The sequence below is a fragment of the Nakaseomyces bracarensis genome, assembly GCF_045282275.1.
Source record: "Nakaseomyces bracarensis strain CBM3 chromosome Unknown Scaff2_0, whole genome shotgun sequence".
NCBI lineage: Eukaryota > Fungi > Ascomycota > Saccharomycetes > Saccharomycetales > Saccharomycetaceae > Nakaseomyces > Nakaseomyces bracarensis.
In genome coordinates, this window is record NW_027263961.1 from 216637 (window position 1) to 233278 (window position 16642).

At 36.8% G+C, this 16642-nt stretch overlaps 9 protein-coding genes across 9 annotated transcripts; 5 read left to right on the forward strand and 4 right to left on the reverse strand.

The window, feature by feature from the left end:
* Positions 1–392: 392 nt before the first annotated feature.
* On the forward strand, positions 393–1550 carry PHO80 (Pho80p; the record flags this gene model as incomplete). The annotated part of the gene is made up of 1 exon (XM_071050391.1): positions 393–1550. The coding sequence occupies one exon, from the start codon at positions 393–395 to the stop codon at positions 1548–1550; it is 1158 nt and encodes a 385-aa protein (XP_070908637.1).
* A 607-nt stretch (positions 1551–2157) lies between these two features.
* RRP6 (exosome nuclease subunit RRP6) lies at positions 2158–4374 on the forward strand (the record flags this gene model as incomplete). Its single annotated transcript, XM_071050392.1, has 1 exon — positions 2158–4374. The coding sequence occupies one exon, from the start codon at positions 2158–2160 to the stop codon at positions 4372–4374; it is 2217 nt and encodes a 738-aa protein (XP_070908638.1).
* Positions 4375–5203: 829 nt separating this feature from the next.
* On the reverse strand, positions 5204–5830 carry YPT7 (Rab family GTPase YPT7; the record flags this gene model as incomplete). Its single annotated transcript, XM_071050393.1, has 1 exon — positions 5204–5830. One exon carries the CDS (start codon positions 5828–5830, stop codon positions 5204–5206), a length of 627 nt encoding a protein of 208 aa, XP_070908639.1.
* Positions 5831–6116: 286 nt separating this feature from the next.
* On the forward strand, positions 6117–7796 carry ALG6 (dolichyl-P-Glc:Man(9)GlcNAc(2)-PP-dolichol alpha-1,3-glucosyltransferase; the record flags this gene model as incomplete). The annotated part of the gene is made up of 1 exon (XM_071050394.1): positions 6117–7796. One exon carries the CDS (start codon positions 6117–6119, stop codon positions 7794–7796), a length of 1680 nt encoding a protein of 559 aa, XP_070908640.1.
* A 268-nt stretch (positions 7797–8064) lies between these two features.
* YSP3 (putative subtilisin-like protease YSP3) lies at positions 8065–9516 on the forward strand (the record flags this gene model as incomplete). Its single annotated transcript, XM_071050395.1, has 1 exon — positions 8065–9516. One exon carries the CDS (start codon positions 8065–8067, stop codon positions 9514–9516), a length of 1452 nt encoding a protein of 483 aa, XP_070908641.1.
* Positions 9517–9838: 322 nt separating this feature from the next.
* UTP23 (rRNA-binding ribosome biosynthesis protein UTP23) lies at positions 9839–10633 on the forward strand (the record flags this gene model as incomplete). Its single annotated transcript, XM_071050396.1, has 1 exon — positions 9839–10633. One exon carries the CDS (start codon positions 9839–9841, stop codon positions 10631–10633), a length of 795 nt encoding a protein of 264 aa, XP_070908642.1.
* Positions 10634–10797: 164 nt separating this feature from the next.
* DNL4 (DNA ligase (ATP) DNL4) lies at positions 10798–13632 on the reverse strand (the record flags this gene model as incomplete). Its single annotated transcript, XM_071050397.1, has 1 exon — positions 10798–13632. The coding sequence occupies one exon, from the start codon at positions 13630–13632 to the stop codon at positions 10798–10800; it is 2835 nt and encodes a 944-aa protein (XP_070908643.1).
* A 194-nt stretch (positions 13633–13826) lies between these two features.
* On the reverse strand, positions 13827–14828 carry TSR3 (ribosome biogenesis protein TSR3; the record flags this gene model as incomplete). Its single annotated transcript, XM_071050398.1, has 1 exon — positions 13827–14828. One exon carries the CDS (start codon positions 14826–14828, stop codon positions 13827–13829), a length of 1002 nt encoding a protein of 333 aa, XP_070908644.1.
* Positions 14829–15158: 330 nt separating this feature from the next.
* On the reverse strand, positions 15159–16196 carry SGT2 (Sgt2p; the record flags this gene model as incomplete). The annotated part of the gene is made up of 1 exon (XM_071050399.1): positions 15159–16196. The coding sequence occupies one exon, from the start codon at positions 16194–16196 to the stop codon at positions 15159–15161; it is 1038 nt and encodes a 345-aa protein (XP_070908645.1).
* Between the last annotated feature and the right edge of the window lie 446 nt (positions 16197–16642).

Sequence of the window (16642 nt, forward strand, 5' to 3'; positions counted from 1 at the left end):
GCATTTGCATAATTACTAGCCGTGAAATCAAATGCAATCCTAGAACTTAGCCATTGCCCATATAGCTCCAAATACAAAGTATTGTTTTAATTAAATAATATTCTCTATAAGATATTTTATAGCCAATTTTGTGTCTTCTACTATACTTTCTTTTTTTCTTTTTAGAAGTTAAATTACTTTTTTTTATATTTTATATTTTTTTTTTTTCACTGCGTGCTTATTAGATTAATTTTTCTTTAAAAAGTTTAACCTTTAACGTTTATACACAGTACACAAAATCTAGCACATGGCCATCTCTGCATTTCTTTAATATAGACACTATAGGGAAATAAAAGATAAAATAAGAATCCTTTTTACAATCAGGAGAAGGCTGAAAAGAAAGGCGGAAAAAAATGAACCAGTATGATCCTACTATAGGTGATACAAATATGGATGAAGTTTATAGGATGCAAGAAGACCGCAGGGAACAGGATCTAGATGATGAAGAAGAAGTGGTAACTGTTGAGCTCCCGAGAGATTTCCTTCAGTGTCCAAGAGCTGAATTAGTGGCACTTATAGCTCGGATGCTGGCATTCCTAGTTGAAATCAATGATATGAGCATACAGAATATACAAGAGACCCATGAACTTACTAGGTTTCACTCCAAAGTGCCTCCAAATATATCTATATTCAACTATTTCGCACGACTGACAAAATATTCCACTCTAGAGCACTCAGTTCTGTTGGCCGCAGTCTATTATATCGATCTGCTCTCTAACGTATACCCGGCATTCAACCTCAACTCTCTTACTGCTCACAGATTCATACTTACAGCTACTACCGTCGCTAGTAAAGGACTATGTGATTCATTCTGCACTAATTCTCACTACGCAAAGGTCGGTGGTGTCCAATGTAATGAACTAAATGTACTTGAAACTGAATTTCTCAAAAAAGTAAACTACCGCATTTTGCCAAGAGATCATAATATTAGCTTCTGCAAACTAGAAATTCAGAGAAATTACTTTATTCTTCCAGAAGTACTAGAGATGGAATTGAATCCCACTCTAAGACAAAACTACTCTACTTTACCTAACGCTGGTTATAACGTTCTAACGAGATACTACTTCAAGATAATCCAACTGGTTGGAAATTTCAATCGTTCTCCCGACAAAACTAAAAGAGTCAACTATGTGCTAACTCCCTATAGCAATACTAACTCCTTTGCTAGTAGTACTATTGTTAATACCAATGTTTCAAATTCAACGACTAATACTGATAATAAGACAGATATTACTACTACTACTAATACTACTACTACTAATACTACTACTAATAATGATAATAATAATATTCTAAATATCAATAACGACCCTTATTCCAATAATAGTCTAACTGGCTCCAAGAGGAATTATGAATATGTTCGTAACCAGGCAGACGTTAGTGGTCCATACGAAACAGGTTCACTGACCTTTAACGTGAACGTTGATGGTGAAATTTCAACACCCTATAAAAAATTAATTACGGAACATAGAAAAGTCCATAATAAAAATGTGTTCTCAAAATCTTTATAGATTTTTGTAAACGTTTACCTATTTAACAAAATAAACTGCATTTATCATATTAAAGTGCGTAAATATATTATTTCTTTTTTAATTTTTCTCGAAAAACGAATTTCGGGTTGAAGACAGAACATGCTTTTGAAAAACCAAATTATGAGTTCGGTAATGAAAAACAATATATAATATTGATGAATACTTAATATGAAATATATAAAAGGATAAATAAAATATCATAATAAATTAAAATTAAATCATGTGATTTATTTTTAATATTATAGTTACCTGTTTTTGATGACCATGGAGTAGATACTAATATCTATCTATAATTATGCTGTTAAAGTCATAGTTTACAACAGATTTTTAAGATATTTAATACATTAATATATGTAGTATATACCTGTATGTATTCAATGATGATTGACTTATGCATTGTTATATGATTGTCATATCTGATCACTTACTATTTCGCACGATCTATTTAAATATGGTCGATATGAAAAATTTCATTTATTTAAAATTGCGATGAGGCGATGAGGTAAAATATAAAGAGTGTAAGTGTCATTGTATTATACTGTATTATTCCAAACTAACTATATAACCACTGTTTATAGCCTTAAGAATGACGGATAATAATGAGGACAAGCTTTTACCTAAGGTAATGGAGACCATTCGTGCGTCAAATTCGCTGGCTGCCCAAGATGTTGAATTTTATAGAAGTATTGATAACAACATTTCTGATGGTCTGGATAAAAGTATGAAAAGTATGTCTTCCATTCTAAATACGATTCTTCTTTCTATTGATGAAAATAACGAAACAGTTGATGGTGATAGGGAAAAATTGAGTGAAATATGTAAAGAATTTAGCAATGTGATGGATGTTTTGTTTGAAAAATCAGACAGATCTCTAGATATTCTATCAAAGAAATCGAACGTTAAATCAGCTACCGATCTCCAGTTTCTAGATGACTCGGCTAGCAACGATGCCAAACCAGGGAAAAGAATATCTAAGCCCCAGCTCAATTTTAAAAAGCCAGTAGATAACAGTGAAAGCCATCCATTCAGGCCACTGTTAACTTCTAAACCTCACGCCATGAAAACACTTGAAGAATCAACTGCCCTAATACCCGAGACTGAAGATGTCCCGGAACATTACCCACATCCATATGAATATGAAATCTTGAACCAGGAGTACAATTCTGATATTCTTAAAATAGAAGATCCAATAGAGTCCAAACCATGGAATGAAACCAGTGCGTTATGGATCGATTCTATAGATGATTTGAAAAAAATGATATCCGATTTAAAGAAGACTACAGAGATAGCTGTGGATTTAGAGCATCATGATTACCGGTCTTACTATGGTATCGTTTGTCTAATGCAAATCAGTACAAGAGAGCAAGATTACCTTGTCGATACAATAGCACTTCGAGATGATTTAGAAATATTAAATGAGATATTCGCTAATCCTAAAATCACAAAAGTTTTTCACGGTGCATTTATGGATATTATTTGGTTACAAAGAGATCTGGGGCTATATATTGTTAGTTTATTTGATACTTTCCATGCCTCTAAGGCTCTTGGTTTGCCTAGACATAGTTTAGCATTTTTACTGGAGAAATATGCAAAATTTAAGACTTCAAAGAAATACCAACTGGCCGATTGGAGAGTTAGGCCATTATCAAAAGCAATGAATGCTTATGCTAGAGCAGATACACATTTTTTGCTGAATATATTTGATCAGATGAGAAATGGATTAATCGAGAGCAATAAGCTTGCTGGTGTTCTGAACGAATCGAGAAATGTGGCAATCAGACGATTCGAATACTCCACATACAGACCAAAAGTCCTAACACCTGCTATATATACACCTGTTGAGAAAGAGAATCCATGGAGAACTATGATGTACCAATACAACATTCCGGTAGAAAAGGAACCGCTACTAAAGGAGTTATATGAGTGGAGAGATATGATTGCCAGAAGGGACGACGAATCACCAAGGTATATTATGGCAAATCAGCTAATGGTATCTTTAGTTGCGTATACCCCCATTGACCCTATTGGTGTAATTTCAGTAAGTAATATGGTTTCAGATCATGTAAGAAGGAATTCTAAAGTTCTTGCTAATTTGATTAAAAAGAAACTCGAAGATATAAAGTCAGGTGAGGTGATAGATATTAACTCCAGAACTGCAAAGACTTCTAGTGAACTCAACCAAGATAAATCTCATTTGCTATCTTTGAATCAAATTGAAGCAAGTAATGGAACATTTGATCAACTTGTAAAATCCTTGAGTCAAAATACTATGCCAGTAAGAAATGTAATTCCATCTGTTGTTTTAAGTGACATTATGGTTTCCAATGAAAACGCAGTTGAGTACATGAATGAAATAGAACGCCAGGTAAATGAAGCTGAGGTGAAGGATAGATTTATTTCCTACATCAAAGCTACTAACAATTCGAACAATGTCACTTTAGAGCTGACATTGGAATCTAAGGAGGACAATGAATTAAAATCTGAGGAAAGCATAAGCCAAACTCCTAAGAATGAGGCGGTAAATGCAAGCAAGGAAATTCCTGAAAATAAAGAAGAAGTCGTAGTCTTAAAGAAAAGACACAACTTACCTCCATCCTCTACCAAAAAGTCTGAAACCGAGAAGACTTCTAAGGAAGCTGTTGATTACGCAAAGTTGAATGTTATGAATGATAAGACTGGTACTAGACATAAACAGGATAAGAAGAGGAGATTTGATCCTTATGCAGCTGAAAACGAAGGTCCTCAGGCCGCTAAGAAGAGAAGAAATATTACTAGAGGTAAGAAAATATCGTTCAAAAAATAATCAGTCATCTTATGAAATATCTCAATATATCTAAACCCACTAATCAAGCATAAATATTACGGTCTATATACCATATATATCCTTATAAATTCTGTACAATAATAAATAGATAACTCTATCTATATAACTCATTAACCTGAATAGTATTAGTTTTAGATCTTGTTTTACCATTGGATTGTTTTGCTTAAAGTATTGAGTCCATTATTTCGAACATATTAAACCAACGAATAGGACTAAATAATAGAATAAAAAGTTATGACAAAAATATAAGATTACCGGAAAGAATAGAGAATGAGAACAAAAATTATGCTTCTCTATTCCTCCAGATGCACAGAGACAGACACGTTCATTGTCCGACAATAATGGTGCCAGCCCTAAGGATGCAACTATAATAAAATCATAATCGGCCGCATAATTGCCATTAACATTGAGGAAATGATTTTATTGTTCATTTTGTATAATACGAAGGTTGTATTCTTCGTGAATACGAAAATAAGTAATAATATAAAATGAGTTTATTATTATTATATTCTTCTTATAAAGGTAATATAGATACACTGAATGGAAGAGAAAGGTATGGATAACAATTGCATACTGCTTAGTAAACACATTTAATAATGAAAAAAATAACAACATGATACTGCACGCCAACAAAAAAAAAAATGTAAAATAGGGAATAAGATTTTAACAATGTTTGATTTAACAATTTTTAGTTGTTGGTTTCTTCCTTCTCTTTAACCCCCTCCCCCCAAAATTCAATCAAAGCTTTTACTAGAGATAACTTATATTTTATTTTAGTTTTGTCTGGCTCCCTTATTTATCTTCTTTTTTAACAACTACAGGAGCTTGGTTCTCCATCAAGCTGGATATTTATAGCATCATTAAAATCATCTTCGAAGGCACTAGCATCGTTTTGGTTTTGTTGCAACGCATTCTTTGCAATCTCTTCAAAAGCTGTGTCAACATTTATCGCATTCTTCGCACTGGTCAAGAACAATGGAATGTCTCCCAGTGATTTAGCCAATTCCTGTGCTGCCTTCTCACTTACCACTCTCTTCGAGTCCTCGACATCAACTTTATTACCTAATATCACGAATGGGAAAGTCTCCGGAGTAGAGACATTGGCATGTACCAAGAACTCATCCTTCCAAGATTTGATGTTCTCAAAAGATTTAGCATTTGTGACATCATATACCAAAACGCAACAGTCAGCACCACGGTAAAATGCGACCCCAAGAGACTGAAACCTCTCCTGTCCAGCAGTATCCCATACCTGCATAGTAGCAACTTTATCTCCATCTAACTCCACCTCCTTAGTAAGGAAATCAGCACCAATAGTGGCCTTATACTGCTGAGAATACTTGTCATTCACATACCTATGCATCAATGACGTCTTCCCAACACCGGAATCACCCAATATTATCACCTTCAGTATGTTCTTCTTCCTAGAAATCATGTCCTTTACCCTTTATTAAACTAGTACACTCGAGTTTATGCTTCTACAACCACAGAAGGCCTTTAAAAACTACAAAGGCCTCTTCTATCATCTAATCTCTTGGCCTACTTCTTGACTCCCCCTTGGCTTAAAATTCGGATTTTCGCCTTTATTTTTTTTTTTTTAAAAAGGCCCCAATGAGCTGAGCCAAAGCAATTAATTAGTTACAAACCCAATTGGAGCATCGATTTGAAAGGACAGCGTTATTCATTCTATACGCCAGAACAGTATTTGGTATCCAGGAAGCATGGGCAAATCTGTAGAGAAGAAAAGAGTCCAGGACGAGATCGAGGACAAAGTCGAGGACAAGGGCCAGGACCCCTGTAGCAATGAGGAGTACGATGAATCGTTCTATGGGTCTCCAATTTACGATTTCCTGTTTCCGTTTAGACCTGCGGGTAGTCAGTGGTTGACTGAGTGGATTATTATCATGTTTGCGTTGATTATTAGGTGCGCTATTGGTCTGGGGCCATACTCTGGTCACAATGACCCGCCGTTACATGGGGATTTCGAAGCACAGAGACACTGGATGGAGATCACACAGCATCTGCCTGTCTCTAAATGGTATTGGTACGACCTGCAGTATTGGGGGTTGGATTACCCACCATTGACCGCTTACCATTCGTACTTGCTGGGCAAGTTAGGGTCCTTCTTTAGTCCAGAATGGTTTGAGTTAGATAAATCACGTGGATATGAGTCCCAAGGTCTAAAGAATTACATGCGTTTCACTGTGCTTCTGAGTGAGGCTTTGTTGTATATGCCTGCGGTGGTATATTTCACGAAATGGGTAGGAAGGCGCCGTAACCAGTCACCAATTGGCCAATTCATCGCTGCCGCCGCAATCCTGTTCCAACCATCGCTGATGCTTATCGACCACGGTCATTTTCAATACAATTCCGTGATGTTGGGTTTCACAGTGTATGCTATTAACAACCTCCTCGATGAATTCTATGCTCCTGCAGCTGTATGCTTTGTTCTATCCATATGTTTTAAGCAGATGTCACTATATTACGCTCCAATTTTCTTTGCGTACCTGCTTGGGAGATCTCTATTTTTCCCCAGCTTTAATATTCCAAGGTTTTTCTCTATCTCCATAGCTACTAGTGTCTCATTGCTAGCTCTATATGTACCATTCTACATTACTGGTGGTATTGAGGGAATTCTGCAGTCTGTCACAAGAATCTTCCCCTTCGGCAGAGGAATCTTTGAAGATAAGGTCGCAAATTTCTGGTGTGTGGTAAACACAGTTGTCAAATTCAAAGTATTATTCACAAACGAAGAATTGAGATTTTACTCCCTTGTATTAACTGTGGCCGGGTTTTTACCTGCCATGATTCTGATCATGCTCTATCCAAGAAAACATCTGCTTCCATATGCCTTGGCCGCCTCGTCTATGTCCTTCTATCTATTCAGTTTCCAAGTTCACGAAAAAACTATTCTAGTGCCTTTGCTACCAATTACACTTCTATTCACATCTAGGGATTGGAACGTTTTATCAATGGTGAGTTGGATCAACAATGTCGGTCTCTTCACTCTATGGCCACTATTGAAAAGAGAAGGCCTTGAGCTGCAGTATTTCGTGTGTTTTTTCCTCAGTAATTGGCTGATTGGAAACTTTAGTTTTATTACGCCAAGATTTTTGCCTAAAGTTCTAACTCCAGGTCCATCAATAAGTAGCGTACGTGAGAACTATAGACGTAGAAGCCTCTTACCACACAGCATCTTCTGGAAACTAATCATTGTATCTTCCTATATTGGAATGTTTGTCTTCCATTATGTTGACTTCTTTGTTGAAGTACCTCCAAGATATCCAGACCTTTGGGTTATCTTGAACTGTGCCATCGGCTTTGTATCTTTCTCACTATTCTGGCTGTGGACTTACTACAAGTTCTGTACTTTGTTGAAGAAATCTATCAATGATTTATGAAAAGGGTACATAACTATTAAAAAGACTTGTATAAATAGATTATATAAAACGTAATATTACAGCTATAATACTAAAAGAATGTGTTGATGATTAGTCACCTGAGTCATCCCTAATAACGTCACTCCGAAATGTAATAGCAGGAAAGTAAAAAGGGAGCAGACATCTTTTAGATTTACCATTTTATTACAGGCATACTTATTATCTGCAGCAGGAAGACAGGTATATGTATTAAGTAAGTACTATCGTATTGTAAAATTTAGTATTAACAATGAAACTGAGAAATATCATCAGCACAGCAATACTGACAGTGTCGGTAAATGGTGCCCTGCTGCCGGAACTAAATCGTGATATACCATTAAATCTCGACGACAGTTTAATGCAGCGTATGTTTGGATGGCTATGGAATGACGGAGAGGTAGGAGAGAGTAGCATTCCTAGAGTTAATCTATACTTCGACCAAAGTAAGATGGAAAGGGTCATTCCAAACAGGTACATCATCCTGTTTAAGGAAGGGTTTAGCAAATCGTTGATTAATGATCACATGGCATTAGTTAATTCTGTGAATGATAGAACTGTAAAGTTATATAACGATGAATTTTTTACGCCTACACAATATAATGACTTATTGACAAGAGGTATTGGTATTCAACACGAGTTCAACATTGGTGGATTGATCTCTGGATATGTGGGTTATTTTACTGAACAAACAGTAGAACTCATTAGCAAAAGCCCAATTGTTGAGATCATAGAGCATGACTCCATTGTGAAAGCTGATGAGTTTCAAGAACAAAAGAAGGTTCCCTGGGGGTTAGCGCGGATATCTCAGAGGGAGAGATTACCCATCTTAGGGAAGAGATTCTATAAATATGATGATCAAGCAGGGAGTGACACAGTTACTTTTGTGGTAGACACAGGTATTTACATTGACCATGAGGATTTTGAAGGAAGAGCCAGCTGGGGTAAGACAATTGTTGAAAATGATAACGATGAGGATCTGAATGGACATGGTACACATTGTGCTGGAACTATTGCTTCAAAGCACTACGGTGTTGCTAAGAAAGCAGAGGTGATCGCAGTGAAAGTTCTTCGTTCTGATGGAAGTGGCTCCATGTCCGATGTTATTCGAGGAGTAGAATATACTGTAGAGGCCTACCGCGATTTTTTAAAGAAGCGCAAGAATTTTAAAGGAGCAGCGGCAAATATGTCCCTAGGAGCATGGAAATCTTATGTACTTAACAAAGCAATGGATGCTGCGGTTGCTTCAGGAGTGAACTATGCCGTGGCAGCTGGTAACGAAAGCGATGATGCATGCAATTCGTCACCGGCTTCTGCATGGAGGCCATTAACTGTAGGTGCATCGACACTAAGTGAAGATGTTGCATTTTTCTCCAACTATGGCAGATGTGTTGATATATTCGCTCCAGGTGTAAACGTCATGTCGACATATATAGGAGCACAAAACGCCAGTTATAGTCTCTCAGGAACATCTATGGCCTCCCCTCATGTGGCCGGTATAATAGCATATTTCTTGTCTCTGCAACCCGAATACAAGAGTCAATTCCACCTGGATAACACAATCGTCTCTTCAGAAGTTCTAAAGAAGAAGATATTGCATTTCGCTACAAATGGAACTCTGGGGCAGGTCCCCGCTGAAACACCTAACAGATTAGCATTTAACGGTGCAGGCCAAAACCTAACAGACTTCTGGACTTATGAATAAGCCGCTTCAAATGCTTCTTCTGATGAAGGAATGGTTAACTATTGGTATACATTTCCTGATTATATATAGCTAAAGAAACCATTTGATGGCTATTTACGTTGTGCGGCGTTTTCTAAGCTCTGCCGTTATAAAAAAGGGCAATTTGAAATTTTGCAAAAAAGTTGAAAAAAAAAAATTTAGAAATTTAATAACTTAAAAAATTTGCGATGAGCATCTCATCGATTTAAAAAATTAGCTATAAACATTTTATAAACTTAGAGCTAAGGTTCGCCAATTAGATAGTTATATACATCTAGAGAATAAGTACAGATTTAAACGAATAATGCGTCAGAAGAGAGCTAAATCCTACAGAAAGCAGCTGTTAGTATACAATCATACTTTCAAGTTTCGTGAGCCATACCAAGTGCTGCTTGATGATCAGATAGTGTTTGATAGTGAGCAATCCAAGTATGATTTAGTGAAGGCTTTGAAACGTACTCTACAGGCTGAGGTGAAGCCGATGATTACACAATGCTGTATGCAGGCTCTTTACCAAACTAAGAATGAACATGCCATTGATCTTGGTAAACAATTCGAGAGACGTCGTTGTGGTCATATGCCCAGTGATGCTGTGAGTCCTAAAGAGTGTATTCAAAGTGTTGTTAATATTAAGGGGAAGAATAAACATAGATATGTGGTGGCCTGCCAGGATGTCGAGATTAGGAGGCTTCTGAGGAAAGTACCAGGTGTTCCACTGCTGCACATTTCTAGATCAGTTATGATTATGGAACCATTAAGTGATGCTAGTGCTAAAGTAAGTGAGAAGGAAGAAGAGGCGAAACTATTCAAAGGTCTAAATGATCCTAAATATGCTGGTGTCAAAGATGAATCTGAGGAGAACCAAAGTGAAAAATCTGCAGCAAAGAAGAGAAAAATCGGACCAAAACAGCCAAATCCTCTAAGTATGAAGAAGAAGAAGAAGACTGACAATATCGAAAAATCCACCAAAAATTCTGAACAGAATGGGGAGGAACAAGATTCATCAAAGAAAAGAAGAAGAAGAAAGCACAAGAACAAGGCTGATGAGCAAGAGGACGACACTTCAGAAAGTAAGCAAGATGAGGATGATACTCAATAGAGATTGACTTCATAAGGTTATAAAGGCCTTTTTTTTCAATCACAACTAAAAGAAATCGTCTTACTAAACAGTGCTGTATGGGCTAAGATAATTAAATATGCATAATTTTGTACACTACATCATTAATTAGGAATATAAATTTATAATACTTCGATAAGGATTTTTTAGTAAATTCGGTAACCATCTTCTGCAATCTGAGCATGTTCAGATATAGAGTCCAGGATCCATTTTTCGTCAACCAAGTCTGGGATGCGTGGTGGGTGCTCTTGTTTCAGAACACTTGAAGATATGCTCTCCCTAATTTCATTATTTTCATTTCTTAAACGCCGTTTGGTAACAATCAAATTTGAATTCTCGAAATTGGTTACAATATTACCTCCATATAAAAGATACCTATATTTCAGGTCGTCAGATCTATTAGTTTGATCAACGAAATATACATTCCTTCCATGAAACAAAAAGCTAGGAATATTTCTGAGTTCTTCATCAAACTCTAATATATCAACAGTTGGTCTAGAGCGTCCGATATTAGTATCTAGTAGATATTTCAGCCTGTATTCATCAATATCCTGTTCTAAACTATCTCCATAATCATCAACCCTTTTCATTGATATTTCCATAAGATGCTTGGAAACATCAAATGCATACTTGGGCTCTAGTTTTAGGAGTTTTGACAACCTTGTACAATCTACTACCCATTCAGGGCTTATAATATCATATCCTCGAGAAATTAAGGATTCACATTCTATAGTATTCTTAGAACTTAGGATACGCAGTCTCCCTTTGTCATATTTAGTTGAAATAATATTTTGCACCAATGTTCCGCCATTAATAGCAATCATCCTCTGTATATCGGTCTTCTTTAACCGCTTTTTATTTTTATAGTCAAAATAGTCAGTCATCACGTAGAAATGTAGATCCTCGAATATACTAGACTTAAAATCAATATTATTGAGTTGATTTAGAGTCGAATTTATAGAGGACAGAACGGTAAGCTTTTTTCTTTTCTTTTTAATAATCTTTTTTACTGTATCATTACCTTTAGGTTTCCATGTTCGATCAAGTTTGGCAGCACTAAATTCCCTCCAGGTATAACATGATGTCCAATCTTTATCATCTCTTATTTGTCTACAGTAACCACCGAATAGCGTACAACCCGCAGCAAATTTCTTTTTGCTTGTTTCAGTATTATCTAACGAACGTGCCTTTATTTCTAAGACTAGTGACTTTTTTGGATCTATCCATTGTGCAGGAATTTTACTACCAAATTTCAAGTACTCTGGTGGTGGGACTTTCTCGCTATCATTCCATTGGTTCTTGGTTTTCCTTTCAATCTCCCTATATTCATCATTCGATATACCATTTGCAATAATACATAATGAGATAAATCCTTTTACTTTTCTATGATGGCTATTTTCATCTGAGCTTTGAGAGTTCAGAAGTATTGGTTCATTATCATTTTCATCTCCAAAATCAACTAGTCCTAGCATTAGAGAATCCTTTTTCGCTGGATCTCTACCCATGAGAACTAGGTCCATATTCTCTCCAAACTGCTCAAGATACTCGGGTTTTATTTTAATCCAGTCGTCATTTCTGCTTCCGATGTAGTACCTACAACTATAATTTTTCAAGATTACACCTTCAGAACCAACAGAAAGGGCCTTAGCGAGAGATTTTTTTATCATATCCTCATTATTGGCACGGACTGATCGAATTATTTCAATTCTATGAGGAGTCTGGGTTAAAACAGCCTCAAGATACTTTTTTCTTTCAAAATATGGAAGATCGATCAGAGAAGATCCATTTAGATAAAGAAGATCAAAAACCATTAATAACGGATAAAACCCTTTAGAGGAGATATTGTCTTTTGACAATGCATTTTTGGCACTGCTTTTAACCATTCCAAATGGTAGAATATAGCCATTGTTGGAATCATAGGTGACTACTTCACAATCTAGAACACAATCTTTTACATTTTCTTGTAGTTTTAGGTATTTAGCTAGAGTTCCTGCCTCCATATTATCACCATACAAGTAAGTGTAATCTGTAGCTCTTCTACTAAAGAACTTTATTTCTTTACCAAAGTTCAGGTAATGTAATTGAATTCTTTCTCCATCCATTTTCTCCTCAATAAAGAAATCATAGTTCAACTTCTTGCATATCTTCTCATATGAAACGTTCACCTTTTTTGCAAGTTGTGGAGTAAAGGCCATCCCTATATTGATTTTCAAATCCTTATTACCTAGACGTTTAGAGGGATCCCACAATCTCTTTGTTACAGTATGTAGATCAGACACAACACTTAAGTAGTCCTGAGCATCCGGGTGCCAGCAATTCAGTAATTTATGTTCATGGCCACCAATTGGTCTGTTTTTCAAAAGAATATCAAAGAAGTACTGTAATTCCAAATATGTCATTGTTTCGAAACATCTCTTAAATATTTCTGAATTGGCCAAGTTTTTGAAACTTCTACCTTGAGAAGAGCGTTCTATTGTAAGCTTATCCAGCAACTGATTCAATTCATCAATAGTTATCCGTTGCCCTGACTCGACATGCGGTTCACTTCGACGTTTTTTAATTTCATCAACACAGTACTTTGACAACTTAACACTTCTTCCAGCATCCTGTTTCCAGTTAATTAGATGCTTCTCTGTATTTGAGTTTTTTGGTAGTTTCAAATAAGTACAGATTGCCTTGATCAATGTATAGTCCTTGATATTGAAAATTCTTCGATCTCTATACGGTAAAATTAATCTCACTGCAGGATAGAAATCATTACCAACAGTAACTCTCCAAAGCTTAACGAATTCATCTATTATCTCAAAATATCTGGCAGTTATGGGTTTATTTAACAGGTTATTCACCTTTTCAAAATGGACATAGTCAACTTTCGCAAATAATTCTTGACATAACCATAAAAATTCGGGGGACGGAGCAAAATTTGTTGGGCCCTGACTCCCAATATCCTCATCATCTACCTCATCAGCAATATCTGACATATTTCCATCATTCTGGTAATGGGCTTTGACATTGAGAGTTCGTTTCCCAGTCAATAACGAAAACACTATATCCCTTAAAATTTAATATTTCGGACCTTAACTAATACATTTAAAATTATATATTATGCTAAAATATTCTTATACGAAATTTTTCAAATGACCTAATAAACATATAATATATTTAATATTGCACGTCATATTCTGATTCCATTGACCTTTTTGATGACATTTCCTAAGGCGTCGTATTCCTCCTCTTCTTCCTCGTCCTCTTCGTCTTCCTCGTCTTCGTCTTCCTCGCTACTCTCTATTATATTTCCTAAATTATCATACCTCACTGGTTTAGCATCGTCTTCACTCTCTTCAATTACATTTCCTAAGTTGTCATACTTAATATTTTGGCTTTTATTGACCCTTCCTTCTTCTTCTTCTTCTTCTTCTTCCTCAGATTCATATTCTTCGCTATCAGAGGGAGGAAGTCCAGAACCGTAACGATTTGTATTACCCATCATCCAAATATCTTCGCTTTGTGCTTGTTGTTTACGTTCCTGTACCTCTTGGTCAATCTGGGCCAGCCATTCTTCTTCAGCCTTTTTGACTGATTCAGCATCAGTGCATTGCTGGTAAATTTCAAGAAGATCTTTATTTAGTTCTAAGAACCCTAAACCCCAAGAAAAGTGCGAGAGAAGTTCAGTAGCAAGATCCATACGACCTACGATAGCAAAACAGGCAGCTAGCGCTTCTACACAGTTCAGTCTCCAAGGTCTACCATAGTTGACTTGGTTGGCCGCAACCAAGTACGGCAATAATCTCTCATGTTTACCTCCAATCTTGTTGAAAGGAACCTCATCCAACCGTGCCCACGAACACTCTACCACAGAAGCACCATGTTCCTCGACGATCTCTCTGTCATTGGGACAGACAACACCTTTACCATTTGGTGATACCACAATACCTTGGAACTTTTGCCCAACTCGTAACGATTTAATCAAACCAAGTCTTTCCAGTTTCTTACCACTGCATCTCTTGGGGTCACAATGATCAAAATCCCACATACCAAGCTTAACAGGAAAACTCTGCTTATCACCACCATCATGCTTCATTTCCATGTGACGGTGGTTCTTTCGACTATGATGCCCATTGGAACCACCAGAACGTGTGCTCCGTCCTTCATGTGTCTTATTCTTACCCTTAGCCATCTCAACTTCAACCTATCAATACTCAATACGTATGTATTCTGGCAATATAAAACATTAAGTCATCATTTGTGTAGCCACTACTTCAAGCTTTTTCACTGTTTTCCAAAATTTTTTTTTCACAATAAAAAAATGCGATGAGATGACGTCATTCATAAATAGTAAATATAATAAACTATTAGGAAACTAATTTCATAGTATATTTATGCCTATAATTCGGAGTTTATTATACAAATTTCATGCTATACACTAACATATAAAGCTAAAATAATTAAAAATTTTAATACTTTTTACCTAACAAAAAACATTTTATCTATTGGCAAGTTATTATACTTATTTTTCATCGATTTCACCCTTTGGTTCAGCATCTGTGGCACCTGGAGCACCTGGAGCACCAGCACCAGCACCACCGAACATACTACCAGCCATGTTTCTGATAGCTGGGTTGTTCATTAGGTCGTCCATGTTTGGGGTACCGCCACCGGAGGTGAAGTTCTCGGCCATCTGTCTAATGCTTGGGTCTTGCATCATGGATTGCATCTGTTGCAAGGCATCTGGGTTGCTCATCATTTGTTGAGCAGCTTGCATGATCTGAGGGTTGTTCATCAAACCACTTAGACCGCCGCCCAACATAGAGGCGAAATCAAACCCACCAGCGCCGGCTCCAGCACCAGCGCCAGCACCGCTGTCCTTACCGCCGGCAGACTTCTCCAGATTCAGGGATTGCTCGACCTTCTTCTTGGCGGTCTCATAGTCTCTCTTCATGATATCGGTAGCCTTGTCGCCTTCTAGGTCCATAACCTTCTTGTAAGCTTCCAAGGCCTCCTCTGGCTTGTTCTGAGCGTACTTAGCGAACCCTAGTCTAGAGTAACCCTTGGAATAGTTAGGGTCAATCTCAATGGCCTTCTCTGCATCAGCAATAGCCTCATCGTACTGTTTCAAGGAAGAGTGAGCAGCGGCCCTGTTGGCGTAGTAGATGGCGTTGGTAGGAAGCACTTCGATAGCCTCGGTGTACTTGGTAATGGCTAGTGCGTAGTTCTTGGAGGCCACAGCTTTGTTACCTTCAAGTTTTAGTGCTTCAGCTTTCTCCTTTAGAGCAGCGTCCTCTACCGGGATGTTCACCTTGACGTCTTCTGTCTTGCACGCCTCCTCGTTGCCACCTTGGGACAAGTATTCAGGCAGAGAAGATTGTAGACCGGCCTCCTTCAAGACATTAGCTACTTCATCTCTCTCAATTTCAAATGATTCAGCAATACAGTCAATGGCAACGTTCAAAGAGTCCAGATAGTCCTCAGAAACCTCTTTCTTCTCGACAACAGTCTCTAAGAACTTGATGATAGCAGACGCAGTTTGTTTATTTGTAGCAGTCATTTCTTTAATTAATTCTTTTTTAAAGTATTTTACCCTTAAGTGTTTCTCTTGAATATAACCTTACAAAGATCAATTTTAAAAGCATTTATAGTCAACTCTAAAGAACAAATAAAATATAATATACTTTAGATTATGGGCTTGGGCTATTTGAGAAGAAGCGGAAGGGTAAAGAACAAGGTCGAAAAAGTTTCCTCTTTTGGAAAAGTATTACCCTATTCGGAAATATTCTGTCCCACCCACTCCCAAAAAGGAGGAGTGGCAGTAGAAGATACAATGTTGCGTCCAGTAGAAACAGCAATTTATAGTGGTATTAAGTATTTCATTATTAAACTATAGTATTTGTGTGTTAATTCCCAGTCCGAGAAATAACAATTTATGTATAAAAAGCGGGTAAAAAGTATAGAAGCGCTTACTCAGAAAAGTGTAGAAGCGCGTTATCAAGTATA